The sequence below is a fragment of the Odocoileus virginianus genome, chromosome 16 (assembly GCF_023699985.2).
Source record: "Odocoileus virginianus isolate 20LAN1187 ecotype Illinois chromosome 16, Ovbor_1.2, whole genome shotgun sequence".
NCBI classification, from domain to species: domain Eukaryota; kingdom Metazoa; phylum Chordata; class Mammalia; order Artiodactyla; family Cervidae; genus Odocoileus; species Odocoileus virginianus.
Window position 1 is genome coordinate 43,817,680 of NC_069689.1, and position 17,473 is coordinate 43,835,152.

Consider the following 17,473-nt stretch of genomic DNA (forward strand, 5'->3'; position numbering starts at 1 on the left):
GGTGGGGGGATGTTGGAGGAAGGCCTAAATAAAACCAATGAATTTAGAGCATTTCTTTTAAGTTAGTACTTTTAAAAGATGGTTATTTTGAAGGCTAACTATGAGGTTTTCCACAACCAAACCAAATTTCATCCTGAAGTCTGTAGATGATCTTTGAATGATTCCCAGTTTAAGCCCCTAGACTCTGGCCCAGTCCGTATTCACAGGGTGGCTGGGTTGGACAAAGGCAGAACTGGTGAGGTATACCAGAAATCTGATTTCAGACCAAGACAAGGGAGACCCTTGGTTCTGGGAAGACTTGTTGCAACTGGCTGTGAAGTATTGGGTGGTCCCCTCTCTCTGGGCTCCAGATTCCACATAGACACAGACAGAGGGGGCTTCAAGAGCCCTTGAAGTGATTAAACTCCTGTGGTTCTTTAGAGTCTGAGTCTCCACTGGAAAAGGAATTAATATCCTGAGCATCAATTTCCTGGCAATTTGTTTTTAATGTGCAAATTTTTTCAATACCAAAAAAGAGAGTCAGAGCGAATATCATAGAGCACTTCAGGGTTCCCAACCCTGACCCCACACTCCAGGCATTATTCCCAGACCTCACTGCACCTGCCAGCATCTCAGGGACCTGGGTACGTCTGTCTTCCTCTCCTACTCTCACCCTCTGAGCCTCAGGTATATAGATGGGAGGTGGGAGGGTAGGAATAATGCTATTAGGTTGGTGAAAAAGTAATTGTGGTTTTGGACCATAAATTCAAAATCATTATAACTAGTCTCCAACATAACTTTATTAATCAAAATAGGAACCATTAAAATCAACACATTTTTGCCAACGAGACATAAGTTTGTTTATTCCCGTAGCATAAAAATCTGTGCTTTGGGATTTGATGAAGTCTTGGAAAGCATTTTCTGCCTGCTGCTGGTTGTGAAAGCATTTTCCCTGCAAAAAGTTGTCGAGATGCTTGAAGAAATGGTAGTCTGTTAGCAAGAGGTCAGGTGAATATGGCAGATGAGGCAAAAGTTTGTAGCCCAATTCATTCAACTTTTGAAGCATTGGTTGTGTGACATGCAGTTGGACATTGTCATGAAGAATTAGGCCCTTGTTGTTGATCAATGCCAGCTGTAAGCATTGCAGTGTTTGGCGCGTCTCATCGATCCGCTGAGTACACTTCTCAGATGTAGTAGTTTCACCAGAATTCAGAAAGTTGTAGTGGGTTAGATGGGCAGCTGAGCATTAAACAGTGATCATGACCTTTTTTTGGTGCAAGTTTAACTTTAGAAAGTGCTTTGGAACTTCTTCTCAGTCCAGCTACTGAACTGGTCACTGCTGGTTGTTGTATAAAATCCACTTTTTGTCATATGTCACAATCTAGTCAAGAAATGGTTTGTTGTGTAGAATAAGAGAAGATGCCACTTCAGAATGACGATTTTTTTGATTCGCAGCCAGCTCATGAGGCACCCACTTATCAAGCTTTTTCACCTTTCCAATTTGCTTCAAATGCTAAACGACCCTGAGATGGCCGACACTGAGTTCTTCAGCAACTTCTCGCGTAGTTGTAAGAGGATCAACTTCCATGATCCTATCATTTGGTCATTGTCACCTTCCAGCGGCTGACCACTGCATTCCTCATCTTCAAGGCTCTCGTCTCCTTTGCAAAATTCTTGAGCCACCATTGTACTGTACATTGGTTAGCAGTTTCTGAGCGAAATGCATTGTTGATGTAGCTGTCTCCACTGTAGACAGCTAACCCAGGGCCTCAGGACATGGCAGGCGCCCTTCTCCGCCTCACTGTAGCGCTCCGCTGTGTGGGCCCCAGAGGCCCAGGGGCTTCGACCTTGACCTTCTGAAGCATTCCACAGGGGGCAGTACAGAGGACTCATGGGGACCGTAGATGGCCCTGAAACTGAGAAATCCCTCCCTGTTTACACACCGTTCTCCTGTCTGCAGTGCACAGGAAGTTCTGTCTTGACATCCGGAGGTGGGGGATAACCAAGACTTACTTATTTTTTTTTTTTTTTTTTGGTTTTTGTCCATTTAACATTGGTGTCATGGGGCTCTTTTAATTTAAGTCCAAGTTAGAGCAATCTATAGACCACATGAAACTCAGTAAAAAGAAAACATTTCTGTAAAGATAGGTCCGAGACTTACTTCTTTGGGACCTTTCAGCCATCTTTCCGTTTCCTCCCCTGTTCAGGCTGGTGCCCACAGTGCCTTTTGACAAATTACACTGTAGGCTAAGAAGCAGAAGGCATATTCTTCTGACTCTCACCCCATTTCCCAGTTTCCTTCAAAAAATAAGTGCCAGCCCTCTGTTTAGGCAGACTTTCCTGGATAGGACCTTGGGAGCACACTGCATGAAGAGCACACTTTGTACTCTTCAGCTCCCTTGCTGTGTTCTTACTTGGCAAGCCAGAGAGCCGCCCTGAAACCAAAATTCAGAGTTGGTCCCCCCAGCCTTGCGGAATGCCATTGGCAGACCAGGAGGGGCGAGTGGAGCCCCAGGCTCAGACCCTGAGTCCTCGGAACCTGCCCCATGCTCCACACTCGCCTCCGTCTAGTGCAGCCAAGCCTCAGGGAAGGCCCACTGCAGACTTGTAGGAGACTAGGGGTGAATGCAGCCATGAAATTAAAAGACGCTTACTCCCTGGAAAAAAGTTATGACCAACCTAGGCAGCATATTAAAAAGCAGAGACATTACTTTGCCAACAAAGGTCCGTCTAGTCAAGGCTATGGTTTTTCCAGTGGTCATGTATGGATGTGAGAGTTGGACTGTGAAGAAAGCTGAGTGCCAAAGAATTGATGCTTTTGAACTGTGGTGTTGGAGAAGACTCTTGAGAGTCCCTTGGACTGCAAGGAGATCCAACCAGTCCATCCTGAAGGAGATCAGTCCTAGGTGTTTATTGGAAGGTCTGATGTTGTAGCTGAAACTCCAATAATTTGACCACATGATGCGAAGAGCTGACTCACTTGAAAAGACCCTGATGCTGGGAAAGATTGAGGGCAGTAGGAGAAGGGGACAGCAGAGGATGAGTTGGTTGGATGGCATCACCGACTTGATGGACATGAGTTTGAGTAAACTCCGGGAGTTGGTGATGGACAGGGAGGCCTGGCATGCTGTGGTTCATGGGGTCACAAAGAGTCAGACACAACTGAGCAACTGAACTGAACTGAACTGAAGGAATGCCTGTGAACCATCATGCAATTTGGGAGGGAAGCTGAGCCTGACTGCTGCTGCTGTAGCATTTTCATGGGTTTCACAGAACTCTCAACTTCAGCAGGTCACGTGGGCCCTTTCCAGGGGCCTTTCTGCACTCCAGGCCCAAAGCAGGCCACACCAGGGTTGTGGGGCCAGGATGACATTCATCATGTCAGTGGTTAATTTGAGAAGAGCGTAGTGTTTTTGTAAAGTCTTCTTCTGAAATAAAAATAGTTTCTTCAATAAATTGTCTTTCTTTAAGAAGCTAAGGAGAGCCTCGAAGAACTGTTTAGCATTAGAAATAGCCTCCTTTGTTTTGCCCTGTTACAATCCACCGTTCGCTTTTTCAATTAGTGAGTGAAGGCTTGTGATCTTATGCCATTCTTGACAAAATTCATTTGCAACTGAGAATATCCCAGATTTAATTGCACATAAGAGGACTCCGTGGGAGGTCATTTAGAGAATCCCTCTTTTCAGACATTGTGGTCTAAAGCAATTTAGACTGATATTCCTTCATTATCCTGGGTGTTCTGTAAAGCCTTTGTAGAGCTCTAGGTTCTTCTTTTCTAATCCGTCACATCACAGTTCTGTGATTTGAGGGCTTAGCACAAATGGCACCATCAGCACAACCATTTTAGAAGAAAAATAAGCATGAAGTCATACAAAGAGTCAGTGTGAGTCAGCATGGCTCCCTTCTCTAAATCCCCATGACTTTCAGCTTCTGATGTCTGCACCTGGCACTGAGTCTTCTCCAGTTGTGTCATTGGGTTGTCTTATTTCTCTCAATATCTGTAAGCCTGTAAGTACTTTGTGGGCCTGCATATACTCTTGCACCAAAGTGATGACATTGGCAGCTCCTGGCACAATGGTGGTACTCAGGGTCACTGAAGTAGAATCTTGTCTCTGCCTGTACAGTTCAGTGTGGTAGCAGTTAGCCACAAGTGGGCCTTTAAATTTATCTCAATGAAAATTTAATAAAATCAGAGTTTCAGTTCTCCAGTCATACTAGGACATTCCTAACGTTCCTAGGCCACATGTGGCCAGTGACTGCCATACTGGATAGTCACACACGGACTGTCGCATCATCACAGTTCTTGCAGACTTGTCTGTGGTCCCTGCCAGATTGTGGGTTTCCAGCAGGCAGGGCTGTGTGTGCCCCTCGGTGCTGTCTCCCTGGTACCCTGAAAGTGCCAGTGTACGATAGGGCCCACCCAGCTTCTACTGGAAAAAAGAGTAGCAGCTCTGCCTTACACTGTGCTTAGTCTTCTAGATCAAGAAGCACAAAATGATTCCATTTGGAACTGGAAAACCCCTTGAATCCCTGGTTCAAGCCCCTCACTTCCCAGCTAGGAGAACAGTCCTATTGAGTTAGGAACTTTGCCTCAGCTCCCCCAAATAACTGGAGCAGGTCTTTAATGTCAACCATGGCCTCTTTTTGGAGCATCACTCTGTCTACCGTGTTAGACTGTCTTTAGTGTTTACTTTGAGATAGTAGCAGGAAGGCCTCTGAAAATGATTATTTAGAAGAAAGTGCCCTTAAGCTGACCAAGTTTACCTACCTGTAAGCAGTCTATAACAGATGTATCCAATGTGTGAATATTAGTAGCATTTCCATTGGTTTTTGGACTAGGATAAAGGTCCTCATGTTCTAACTTTTTGCATTGTTTGGAAGTCCATCAAAATTCATAAGGTAAGAAATGAGGTATAAAGCTTGAAAGGGAAGAAGCAAAGCAGTAGTGGCTAACTACGAAATGTAATGGCTAAGTACATTTTGTAAGGGAATCATCTGACAAACTGTTTGAAGCAGTGAGTATTCATCGGATTGCAAGTCACAAGACATACAGTTATCCATGGTTTTCTTATACATAAGCAGTCATCAGTTGTGGAAGAATAAAAAGCAGACCTTGCTCACAACTTCAACCAAAAATGTGGAATACCCAGGAATGATGCTGATAACAAAAAGAAAAAAGGAAGACCGCGATGATACAAACTATAAAACTTTTCCAAAGGGCATTCAAGAAAGCCTGAAAAAATGAAAAGGTGCCCGCATGTCCCTGGATGGCAAGATTCAAAACTACAGTGGTGCTGTTTCTCTCCAAAGTAATCAGTACTATTCTAAACTAAAATGTTGTTGTTACTGTTCAGTCGCTAAGTCACGTCTGACTCTTTGCGACCTCTTACAGAGGCTCCTCTGTCCTCCACTGTCTCCCGGAGTTTGCGCAAATTCATGTCCATTGAGTCGGTGATGCCATCCAACCATCTCATCCCCCGCCGCTCCCTTTGCGTTGTGCCTTCAATCTTTCCCAGCATCAGGGTCCTTTTCAGTGAGCTGGCTCTTCACATCAGGTGGCCAAAGTATGGGCGCTTCAGCTTGAGCAACAGTCCTTCCAATAAATATTTAGGGTTGATTTCCTTTAGGATTGACTGGTTTGATCTCCTTGCTGTCCAAGGGATTCTCAAGAGTCTTCTACAGCAGCACAGTTTGAAAGCATCTATTCTTCAGCGCTCAGCCTTCTTTATGGTCCAACTCTCACATCTCCTGGAAAAATCATAGCTTTAACTTCACGTACCTTCATTAGCGAAGTGATGTTTCTGCTTTGTAATACACCGTCTAGGTTTGCCACAGCTTTCCTTCCAAGGAGCAAGCATCTTTTAATTTCGTGGCTGCAGTCACCATCGGTAGTGATTTTGGAGCCCCCACTCAATAAAATCTATCGCTGTTTCTACTATTTCCCCTTCTATTTGCCATGAAGTGATGGGACTAGATGCCATGATCTTAGTTTTTTTAATGTTGAGTTTCAAGCCAGCTTTTTCACTCTCCTCTTTCACCTTCATCAAGAGGCTCTTTAGTTCCTCTTCACTTTCTGAAATTGTAGTGGCAGTGTAGTATCATCTGCATATCTGAGTTTATTGGTAAATCTCCCAGAAATCTTGATTCCAGTTTGTACACTTGATATGTCAGCAAATTTGGAAAACTCAGAAGTGGCCACAGGACTGGAAAAGGTCAGTTTTCATTCCAATCCCAATGAAGGGCGATGCCAAAGAATGGCCAAACTACTGTACAGTTGCACTCATTTCATATGCTAGCAAATAGATTCAAGGAATTAGATCTGATAGACACAGTGCCAGAAGAACTGTTGATGTAGGTTTGCAACACTGCACAGGAGGTGGTAACCAAAACTATCCCCAAGAAAAAGAAATGCAACAAAGCAAAATGATTATCTGAGGAGGCCTCACAAATAGCTGGGCAAAGAAGAGATGCGAAAGGCAAAGGAGAAAAAGATATACCCATCTGAATGCAGAGTTCCAAAGAATACCAAAGAGAAATAAGAAAGCCTTCTTAAGTGAACATTGCAAAGAAATAGAGGAAAACAATAGAATGGGAAAGACTAGAGATCTCTTCAAGAAAATTAGAGATACCAAGGGAACATTTCATGCAAAGATGGGCACAATAAAGGACAGAAATTGTATGGACCTAACAGAAGCAGAAGATATTAAGAAGAGGTGGCAAGAATACACAGAAGAACTATACAAAAAAGGTCTTAATGACCCAGATAACCACAATGGTGTGGTCACTCACCTAGAGCCAGACATTCTGGAATGTGAAATCAAGTGGGCCTTAGGAAGCTTTACTACAAACAAAGCTAGTGGAGGTGATGGAATTCCAGTTGAGCTATTTCAAATCCTAGAAGATGATGCTGTTAAAGTGCTGCACTTAATATGCCAGCAAATTTGGAAAACTCAGCAGTGGCCACAGGACTGGAAAAGGTCAGTTTTTGTTTCAACCCCAAAGAAGGGCAATGGGAAAGAATGCTCAAACTACTGCACAATTACTCTCATATCACATACTAGCAAGGTAACACTCAAAATTCTCCAAGCTAGGCTTCAGCAATGCATGAACTGAGAACTCCCAGATGTTCAAGCTGGATTTTGAAAAGGCAAAGGAACCAGAGATTAAATTGCCAACACCTGTTGGATCACAGCAAAAGCAAGGGTATTCCAGAAAAACATCTACGGCTGCTTCATTGACTATGCTAAAGCCTTTGACTGTGTGAATCACAGCAGACTGTGGAAAATTCTTCAAGATATGTGAATACCAGACCACCTGACATGCCTCCTGAGAAACCTGTATGCAGGTCAAGAAGCAACAGTTAGAACTGGACATGGAACAGTGGACTGGTTCAAAATTGGGAAAGGAGTACATCAAGGCTATATATTTTCACCCTGTTTATTTAACTTCTATACATAGTACATCATGCAGAATGCCAGGCTGGATGAAGCACAAGCTGGAATCAAGACTGATGGGAGAATTAGCAATAATCTCACTACCCTAATAGCAGAAAGCAATGAGGAACTAAAGCACCTCTTGATGAAGGTGAAAAGAGAAGAGTGAAGTAGCTGGCTTAAACTCAGCATTCAAAAACTAAGATCATGGCATCCAACCCCATCACTTAATGGCAAATAGATTGGGAAAAAATGAAGGCAGTGACAGAATTTTATTTTCTTGGGCTCCAAAGTCACTTAGGACAGTAACTGCGGCCATGAAATTCAAGGACACTTGCTCCTTGGAAGAAAAGCTTTGACAAACCTAGACAGTGTATTAAAACATGGCAACTAGGGTCCTTTTAGTCAAAGCTATGGCTTTTCTAGCAGCCATGTATGGATTTAAGAGTTGGACTATAAAGGAGGCTGAGTGCCAAAGAGTGATTCTTTCGAACTGTGGTGTTAGAGAAGACTCCTGAGAGTCCCTTGAACAGCAAAGAGATGAAACTAGTCAATCTTAAAGGAAATTAACCCTGATTGATTGGAAGGACTGTTGCTGAAGCTGAAGCTCCAATATTTTGGACATCTGATGCAAAGAGGTGACTCACTAGAAAAGACTCTGATGTTGGGAAAAATTGAGGGCAGGTATTATCTGTGACAGAGGATGAGATGGTTGGATGGCATCACCGACTCAATGGACATGAATTTGAGCAAACTCCAGGAGATAGTGGAGGACAGGGAAGCCTGGCGTGCTGCAGTCCATGGGGTTGTAAAGAGTCTAACACAACTGAGCAAATGAACAGCAACATATGCTTGAAAATATGCTCAAAAGTCCTTAAAGCTAGGCTTCAGCAGTACATGAACTGAGAAATTCCAGATGTACAAGCTGGGTTTCAAAGATGAACCAGAGATCAAATTGCTGACACTCCTTGGGTCATGGAGAAAGCATGGAGTTCCAGAAAAACAGTCTCTGCTTCATTGACTGCAGTGAAGTCTTTGACCATGTGGATCACAACAGACTGTGGAAAAGTCTTAAAGAGGTGGAAGTACCAGACCACTTTACCTGTCTCCTGAGAAACCTGTATGCGGGGCAAGAAACAGCAGTTAGAACCAGGCATGGAACCACTGACTACTTCACAATTGGGAAAGGAGTGAGACAAGGCTGTGTATTGTCACCCTGCTTATTTAATTTCTATGCAGATTATATCATGCAAGATGCCAGGCTGGATGAATCCCAAACTGAAAGGACTTTTTATGAAACTTGATAAACCAAAATCACATGGAAGAGTAAAGTTCTCCAAAAAGACTAAAGAAAGGAGAGAAGGAGAATTGACTTATTTCTTATGCCTTCATAGAAGCAGTTTTTTTCTTTACACTCTGTACCCTTTTCATCTGAATCAGTATTGTCCCCTGTGAAATAGTCACTCACCTCAGGAGGCTATATCCTTATTTTGTCAGTGTAGCCATCATTCTAAACTTCTTTGGAATTTCTACCTGGAAATAGCTTCAGACACCCCCTCCACACATCTATAGAATATTTTCCCAGGTCAGAAACCAACTTGGCTGTATGGATTTTTTTTGGTAAAATTTGCAAATGTCATTTGACTTCAAGTCTATGAAAGTGACAACACAGACGTTTGCATTCATTGGCGCTGGATGGGCTGTTGGAATGCTCTGAGCAATGGAGGTGTCACCGGTAGAGGCCAGGAGCCCCCCGAGGAGGTGCTGCTGGTTTTTCGTGTGTTTGCGCTGGGGGCCCTCCCCTCATGCCAATGAGACTGTGGGGGAGGGGGCATCAAGGGTAGCCTGTGCTCTGTGTGCTGGTAGGCTGCTGTGTTGACCTAGGCGCTTGTGCCTATATCATTGCACAGCTATTAATTGAGCCCTGCCATGGGCCAAGCCTGCTCTGGGAGCCAGTGGAGCAGAGGACGCAACCGTCTCAGTGTCCCGACCACATTTGTCTAGGGGCTGGTGAGCCTGTAGGAGCTGTTTGGGCCAAGACAGCTTCTTGCTGAGAGGACCCAGCCGCAGCCCCAGGGCCTGTGTCCCTCAAGTCTTCACCAGCCCCAGCTGCTGGATGCACCAGTAGCTGAATAGGAGTATGGCCTGCTGCTGGGAGACGAGGACCAGGGGCTATGTCACAGGCCATCGCCAGCAGCCTCTTCCTCTGAAGACAGTGCGTGGTGTGGACCGTGACTGTCCTCCCAGCCGTTTGGACGGGGTGACCACCTGCCAAGAACAGTTGGGCTGCTATGACTTCTGTGAAGTCTCTGTCCAGGGGTCCCATTCTCTGAGTTCCTGGGCCACACTGGCTAGAGCAGGCGGTTCTATTCAGTTAGCTTGTTGCAGAAGAGAAATGGAATTTAAAGGCATAGGATCGGGAAGATACTGTTCCGTTGGCCATGATCCTCCCTCCCCTTGTTTGTGGCCTCTCTCAGCTCCCTCCTTAACTCGGAGCTCTCTGAGAGCACCTGAGTTTGCAGCTTGGGTGCAGCCAGCCTTCCTTCACTCGGGCATGTGCTTAGAAGCAGCAAGACCCTCCTGTCCTGCAGAGCCCACTACTCGCCAGGCTCTTTAGTGTCTGCTGGCCCATATCACCCTCATCTCCATTTCTTCAGAATGTAAACTCCATGGATGCAGGGGCCTGGCCCGCGCCAGCCCCTGACACAGTGTCTAGTCATAGCATTTGAGCCTATTTGTTGAATAATGAATGAATGACATTAAGTACCGTGAGCCCTATTCAGTCATAGACCGGGATGCAGAGACTCAGAGGGGTAACACTGCTCTCTCAAGGCAGAGCTGGAATTTTCACCCAGGTCAGTCTGACACCAAGCCAGGCCCTTTCAAATACAGCACTCCAGTTATATGTGAAAAGGGGGGTTTCATACCATCTTCTTTGACTATTTATGTATTTTCATCAAAACTATTAGAAAATCAGAGCATGCGTGTAGATGTTCAAGCAGAGTCGGGGCGGACACGTGGGAGAAAAGGAGTTTGAACAGGGGAAATCTCGGCCTTGAGAGGCGTAGTGTCTGCTGTTGTTCACGGGGCCCAGAGCAGTGGTTTTGAGATTAACCTGGCGTGTGACCTCAAGCAGATGACTCCAGTTGTGTAGCCCCAAGAGGTGCTCATCAAGAAGGAGGGAAATGACATGGTCACTCCTTTCCCTATTCTATCCGGAGGCTGTAGAGACATAGCGGTGATGTAAATTGAAAGCACTCGGATAAAATAATAGCCCTGTGTCGCTGCATGTTGTGCAGTTAGGTTCTAAAATAAGGATGAAAGGTGAAAATAGTTCATCAGAATTATCTTTGAAAATCACTTTGGAAGCGCCACGTCAGACACCAGACACAGCCTGTCTAAAGTTCATCACCCCAGTCTCCCCAACACTGTTGGAAGTGACAGCTGTTTCTCTGAGCATCAAACAAAACTTGAACTTCATGCATCAAGACTCCACACCTTGTGGCCTTGTTGGGTGAAAAATTTGTTTCGTGAAGCGTCAGAGTCACCCTCAGAGTGATGCTGTTCTCACAGAGAGAGGCCTCCAGACCCTGAGAGAATGGCAGATGGCCGATTCTCTTCTGTCCTCGCACGGGTGCATGGTCGCATGCATGCTTGTACACACACGCGCACACGCATTACCCCGAGTAGGGGATAGAATCGCATGTGCTTTGTTCCTTTTTCTTTCTCTTTTTCTTTCATCCCAGTTACTTGAATTAAAAGTTTAAAGCCCGTTTGAAATGGATCTTGTGTGTGTAGGTATATGTATATGTTTATACACTCACACATGCAAATCCTAGGCAAGACTACTTTGAGGGAGAGTCAGACGTGACTTACATAACTGACATCAAAATCCCATCTATGTAAACCCAAGAACATGAGTGCTTTTTGATTTCTGTGCTCTGGTTATCTAAGAGAGATATGTACTGTATACTCTGATGTTCTTTATCCATTTTCACCTACTATGTTGTTATCCTTTTTAGCAAAATGCACTTAACACCAACATTATTTTGGTTATTCTTTATCCATTAGTGATTCAGAACTCCATGGTGTTTGGGGATTATTTGTATTCTGGGGACCTAGGGTGGAGGCCCTAGGTCTACTCTAGTAGTTGCAGTGTTCCTGAGTCCCTGCAAGTTGATGAGCTCAGTTTCCTATCTAAAAATAAAAGCAACTTCTCTGAGGTGAGAGAATATGGATGCTGTATTCCCTATAAATGGGGTTATTGATGATCATGACAATCAACCCTATTGTTCAACTTGTATAAATGAGTGCAGCCTGGTTCCCCTGGTGACTTTTAATCCTTGAAGGTAAAGTTTCTGAGTAGCTTTAGGTTGAGGGTAGTCTGGTTCTTGGCACATAGGTAGTGGTAGTAAAGAATTTCCCTTCTAGAGTAATGTTGGAGGTGTTTATTATTATTTTATTAATCAACAGTAATGATCTCCTGGAAACTGCTGTGGGCCTTTCCTGTTATTTCAAATAGTAAACATTTATTGAAAAGGGACCGGCAGGCAGTGTTCCCCGGGAACAGTTGAAGCAGGACTCAAGCCAGCCTCAACCCCTTCCCTGGAGAGACTGCCTTCATGGGAACCTTTTTGGGGTCTTTTATTCTGCCCAAGCACTTATTTCACAAACCCAGCCTAGAGTACTATAAAGGGAGGCAGCCCAGGTCACAAACCTGACATCAAAACACCCAAGCATCCACGGGACAGGCTCTGAACCAGGTAAAACTGAAGTTTCCACAAGGGCATGGGTACCAGCCCCAGAACACCTAGTATGTCCTGCGCCTTCCAGGATTTCAGTGAAGCTAGCAAGGGGGGTGCGTTGCCTTTCAGAATTCCCACATGGTATATATTGGATTTCCTGAAGCAGATTTGGAAGCACCGTGTTCTTTTGTCTTAAGATAAAGTCTACTCAAGGCCATGAAGTCATTGTGTTTGATAAATCTGGACCACATGTGCCATGAGACCCATCTGTGTCCTTAATCTCAGTCACTTAGGGTTGAAGTTGCTGTGTGTGCTTAATGCTACATGTCCTGTTAAACATAATGTTACCACAGACATCAACCTAAAATAACATGAAATTTCTTCAGTCAAGTGATCTTTAACTTGAACTAAAAATAGCCTAAACTGTAGTTTATGTAGACCTCAAATTTAAAAACTCCCACCTAAATGCGAGTTCCTCAGACTGTAGGTTTGTGAAGCTCTTAGTTAGCGTTTGAACTTTTTAAACCAGATCCAGCACCATCTGTATTCGAGGCAAGCTCCAGAAACCTGAGAACGGCACTCCTCGCTGATCCTGCTGACTAGAACATTCCTTAGGGAAGTCCCTCTCTGGGGGCTGGCACCATGAACCACTAACACAACGCCCTGTGGGCATATGGGTGTCAAGAGCACAGTCAGCTTTTCTGAGCGCTTTGGTGGACATAGTTTTGTCTCCAGAGAGACCAGGCTTTCTGGCCAGAGGAGTCTGGCATATGGGCGAAAGAACCTCTTTGATTTTACAAGCAGCTTGACCACGGGGAAGAAAGTTGGAAGTAAGTCACAAGTGAAACATTCCTCCATACGTGGCAAAGCCATTCTGCCAGGGCTTGGCTGTCTTCCGACTGTGGTTTCCCAAACGGCAAGGAGCGTCTGGGGGCCGCTCAGGATGTCGCAGCTTGGGATGTGGGAGGGGGTTTAGGATCCCGGGTTGAATCTCCCTGGGATTGGATTCTCCAGGGGGTCATTGACACAGTTTGACCTGCTCCATGTTCTGTGCTCACACTTTGTCCTTAGTGATGGAGTTCGGAGCCACTTTTTTCATGAGACCTTCTATTTCTGTAACCTCTACACCAGAGTTCCCTGGAAGCCATCAACATTTTCAGATCTACCCATTTGAAAGTTCTATCACTTGTTTTATTTATAGATATCATATCAAACCCTAAACCAAATTTAAGGTGACTTAATATCTTTTGCAGTCAGTTCCTCTCTTTCCTGAAACAAAGAGATGGATATATATGTGTGTGTGTGTGTGTGTGTATAGATACAGGTATGAAAAGTGAAGTGAAAGTTGCTCAGTCGTGTCTGACTCTTTGCAACCCCATGGACTACACAGTCCATGGAATTCTCCAGGCCAGAATACTGGAGTGGGTAGTCTTTCCGTTCTCCAGGGGATCTTCCCAACCCGGGGATCGAACACAGGTCTCCCGCATTTCAGGCAGATTCTTTATCAGTTGAGCCACAGATAACAAGCAGGAAAAAAAGTAAAAACCTGAGTAATACCATTGGAAAATTATCCTTATTGGTCAGATGTATCTGATAATTTCTAGGCTCTCTACTTAACCATAATTGGATGGATTCCTGGCATTGAGGCAGGAAAACAAGATTGCATCTACCCAGAGATGGTTTTCATTGTTTTGTTGAGCAGGCCACTGCCCTAGACCAGCACAGCTACTGTGGATGTGGATCCTCCAATTTTTTGATGTTTTCTCCTGCATCAAATAGTTAATCCACTTGATAAATATTCATAGAGTACTTGCTCTGTGTCAGTCATGGGTGGACAGGCTGGGATGGAAAGCTGCACTGAGGGCACCTGGTGGGGTGGAAGAGCCCATGGGAAATCCCAGGAGCGGTCATTTTTCAGGGAGAGGTTTGGCAGGAGAGGCCTGGACTGAGGGGAAGGGGGCGCCAATGTGTAGGCGGCACCGCAGAAACCTTCCTGTCTGACAGGATAGCAGGGTAGTGGTTGGTCAGCTGAGCCATTAACTGAAAAACTGGGTCAGGAGGGGAAATGCAAAGAAATTACACTTAGGTTCTTAAACATTTGGCCATTTTGTTTTGACTTAAGTAATGAAAACTTTCATTTTGTCACCAATTTTGTGGTGGGGGCGAAAGCCTTTTCTCTGAGGGAAGCTGACTGGGCTTCCCATCACCTTCCTTACAGAAACCACAACTATAGTGTGATGAGCTTGAGTTCAGTGTCTTTTTTTTCTTTTCTTTTTTTAGATTCAGCAGACCTTGAAAGACCCTTGTGAAACAGTCTAAGGGCAGATTTTTATGATTTTTTCCTCAACTTTTACCGTTGTCTTGCCCACACCCAGCTTGGCAGCAGCCTAGTTTAACTTCTAGCTAAATTGCTTTTCATGAAAACTTTACTTTTATGCTCATATTACGCTGGTTAACATAACATGTAACCACATGTATTGATTGAAATAACAAGTATTATAAATATCTTTGAGAATAAATTCAGTTCACCTTTGGTATGTATGCCCTCAACTATAGGGACAGACCTGCTGAGTGACCAGAGGGGGCCCTGCTCACCTGGAGCAGGAGCTTGGGTGCCAGGCCCTGTTGTTCCGGCGATGGGAGTGGGGTCAGCTCCCCAGTTTCATGTGGGGGTGGCCAAGGTAGCCTCTCTGTACAGGAACACCGAGTGGTGAGAGAACCGAGTGGAGTGAGAACACAGAAGAACTGATGAAAGATGGTCGGAGGCACGTGAGGAGAACTGGGAGAAATAAGGCTGCAGAGACGCATTTACAACCTCTTGGCTCTGTTTGGGTCTGTCTCCTCTCCCAGGCTGATTCGATGGCTTATCATGCCCCATTGTATCTTCTCTTTCAAGGCCATTTCTGGCCCTTGAGAAGCCTCTCTTAAATATGTTTGAAGGAAGGAGCATGTATGTGTTTTCCACGGGGCTGTTGACAAAGAGTGAGCAACCCTTACGCACTCTCTGCCCTGGAGGTCACGGGTCAGCAGACGGTGGGCCATCTGATTGCGGGTGTTCTGTTCCTCAGCTTCCCCTCACTGGCAGCCTATTTGTGAACTGAGACCATTGTTCCGCTTACCTTACAGTTAGCCTCCCTCATCTACATCAGCATCCTGTTTTCTTCCAGGTACAACTGGGTGGGGAAGGAGGTAGGTCTGATCTTGGTGGACCCAGGTATAGTGATGTGAATCAAAAGCCATGAGTGTTCATGATTTTTCATAAGTCAGAGTCTTGGCTGGCACCAGCCCTTAGCATAGTGACTTCTCTGCAGGCAGTGAGATACTGAAGCATTACACTGGGATATGTTAGTATGGAAAAGCAAGTCTAACCATCAGAAGAACTCTAATATTACATTTACTATAATTGGTTCACTCATTTATCATTCATCTGTTAGGTGAATGCTGTTGGTTACATGGTCAATTAGTTCCGCTCACTGAGTAAGCGCGTCATCACCCTCACTCTTTCTCTTTAAGCTCGTGACTCGCGGTCCGCTCTGAGAATGGCAGGGAAGCAGGCGTCTCCTGTGCTACTGTGTGTGACTGAGCTGTGATCTAGGTGGGCACAGGGTGCTGGCGTCCGGGCCAGGAGATGAGAAGCCTGTAATGAGCGCCCTCTCCCCCTCTCCCTCGGGCAGCTTGGGGATGAACCACGACGATGACCACTCCTCCTGCGCTGGCAGGTCCCACATCATGTCGGGAGAGTGGGTGAAAGGCCGGAGCCCCAGCGACCTCTCCTGGTCCTCCTGCAGTCGAGATGACCTCGAGAACTTCCTCAAGTAAGTCTTCAAATTGTTCTGTACCATGAGTACAGTAGAACGTGCTACAATACTTCCTATAACACAGTAGTCGGGGTGTCAGCCAGTAGGAGCAGAAGTGAATCTCTCCAGTTCAGCTGGAGAGACTTCCTTCCAGGCGTGTCTGGTATGACATTGGCCACCCTGCTGCTGGTCACAAATTTTATCAACGGAAATGTCATGCAGTGACCATACCTTGTCAAGGTTTTATTTCACTTCTCTTCATTATTTTGACCGAGAGTAGGCACCACCTCAGTGGCACCCCTGGCTGCTGTAGAACTGGGTGCTTCCCCAAAGCTCAGGCTGCTTCCCTGGATGGAAGTCCATTTGCTGGGAGGAGGGCTTGCTTTACCTTCCTCACATGTGGGGCTAGGACGGGTTTATCTCAGAACCACTTTCATTCCAGAATGTGTCTGCCTTACTCCATTCTCAGATTTCAGTGGAAGAATTAGCTATCTGATGTCAGACCTTTGTCAAATAGAGTCTGTACTTAAGTACTATGTGTGTCCCTTAGTGTCAGGACCTCAGGGCTGAACTTATAGGTTTGACAGGCAGACCCCAATTGCTTTACCACTTAACTGCATCATCTGTACCCCCCATGGAGACGGAAGGTGTCAGTGAGTCTCTGCTATACACAGAGCTTTATAGTCCTGTAACACAGTGGAGTGCTCAGTAAACTCAGGATGGAGGATCAAAGGATCATTCTGGCTTCTGTCCTCATCCTGGGTCTTCTTTTATGATGTTTCCTGTAACTGGGAAACTAAGGGCTTAAAAATGGCCTTGTTAGTTTTAATATAGTCAGCCTGTGTGTATTGCGTGCATGCAACTCTTTTCTTCAAGAATCTTGGCAAGAGGCTGGGTTTTCTTTTTCCTACCATCTGCCTTGTTTTAGGAATTGAAAAATAAAAGCATTCAAGTATTTAACTCCTAAAGGAGCCACAGCCATACCACCCCCCCAGTTGTTTGTCAGAGCATTCTCAACATCTCTGAACATTTCTGTCCTGGTTGAAATCTTTAAGTCTTTTGCATGGTGTGCCACCAGCCAGCTTTCATGGCCAGGTAGGGCACCTGGACTAGCCAGTGTCCAGAACCTGACAGACCCTGCCCCTAAGAAAGTCTGCAGAATTGGAAATAAGCTTGCCTGCTTGATTGTTTGCTTATTTATTTAAAAGCAAAATAACCCTAACTCCAATTTTTTCTTGATTCATTCTGAGAACATATCATAGCAATCTATTTCAAAAGCATTTTCATCCAAGAAAGCACTCAGACTCCCCAAGAAAAATACATTTCTATGTGGGTGATATGCCTGGGCCACTTCTTGTTGCCCTGCTCTCATGGCCTCCCGAGTAAAGATCTGCGTTCAGCTATCTGGAAAAGAGCAAAGGTGTAGTCCTGTGTCCTGTGCTTGGTCGTCTCCCCATAAATGACTTGGAGAATACGGCTGCTTAGTTACTGGCAGAGTAGAACAAAAACCTGGGAGGTA

General features: G+C 45.1%; 1 protein-coding gene across 2 annotated transcripts in view; it reads left to right on the forward strand.

The window, feature by feature from the left end:
* The window catches only part of ADAMTS17 (ADAM metallopeptidase with thrombospondin type 1 motif 17), a 398,742-nt gene that overhangs the window by 198,825 nt on the left and 182,444 nt on the right, over nucleotides 1–17,473 (forward strand). For both annotated transcript variants that reach the window (XM_070478143.1, XM_070478144.1), the window contains exon 9: nucleotides 15,832–15,972. In XM_070478143.1, the coding sequence (XP_070334244.1) occupies nucleotides 15,832–15,972 (141 nt within the window). The remainder of the gene's footprint in view (nucleotides 1–15,831; nucleotides 15,973–17,473) is intronic.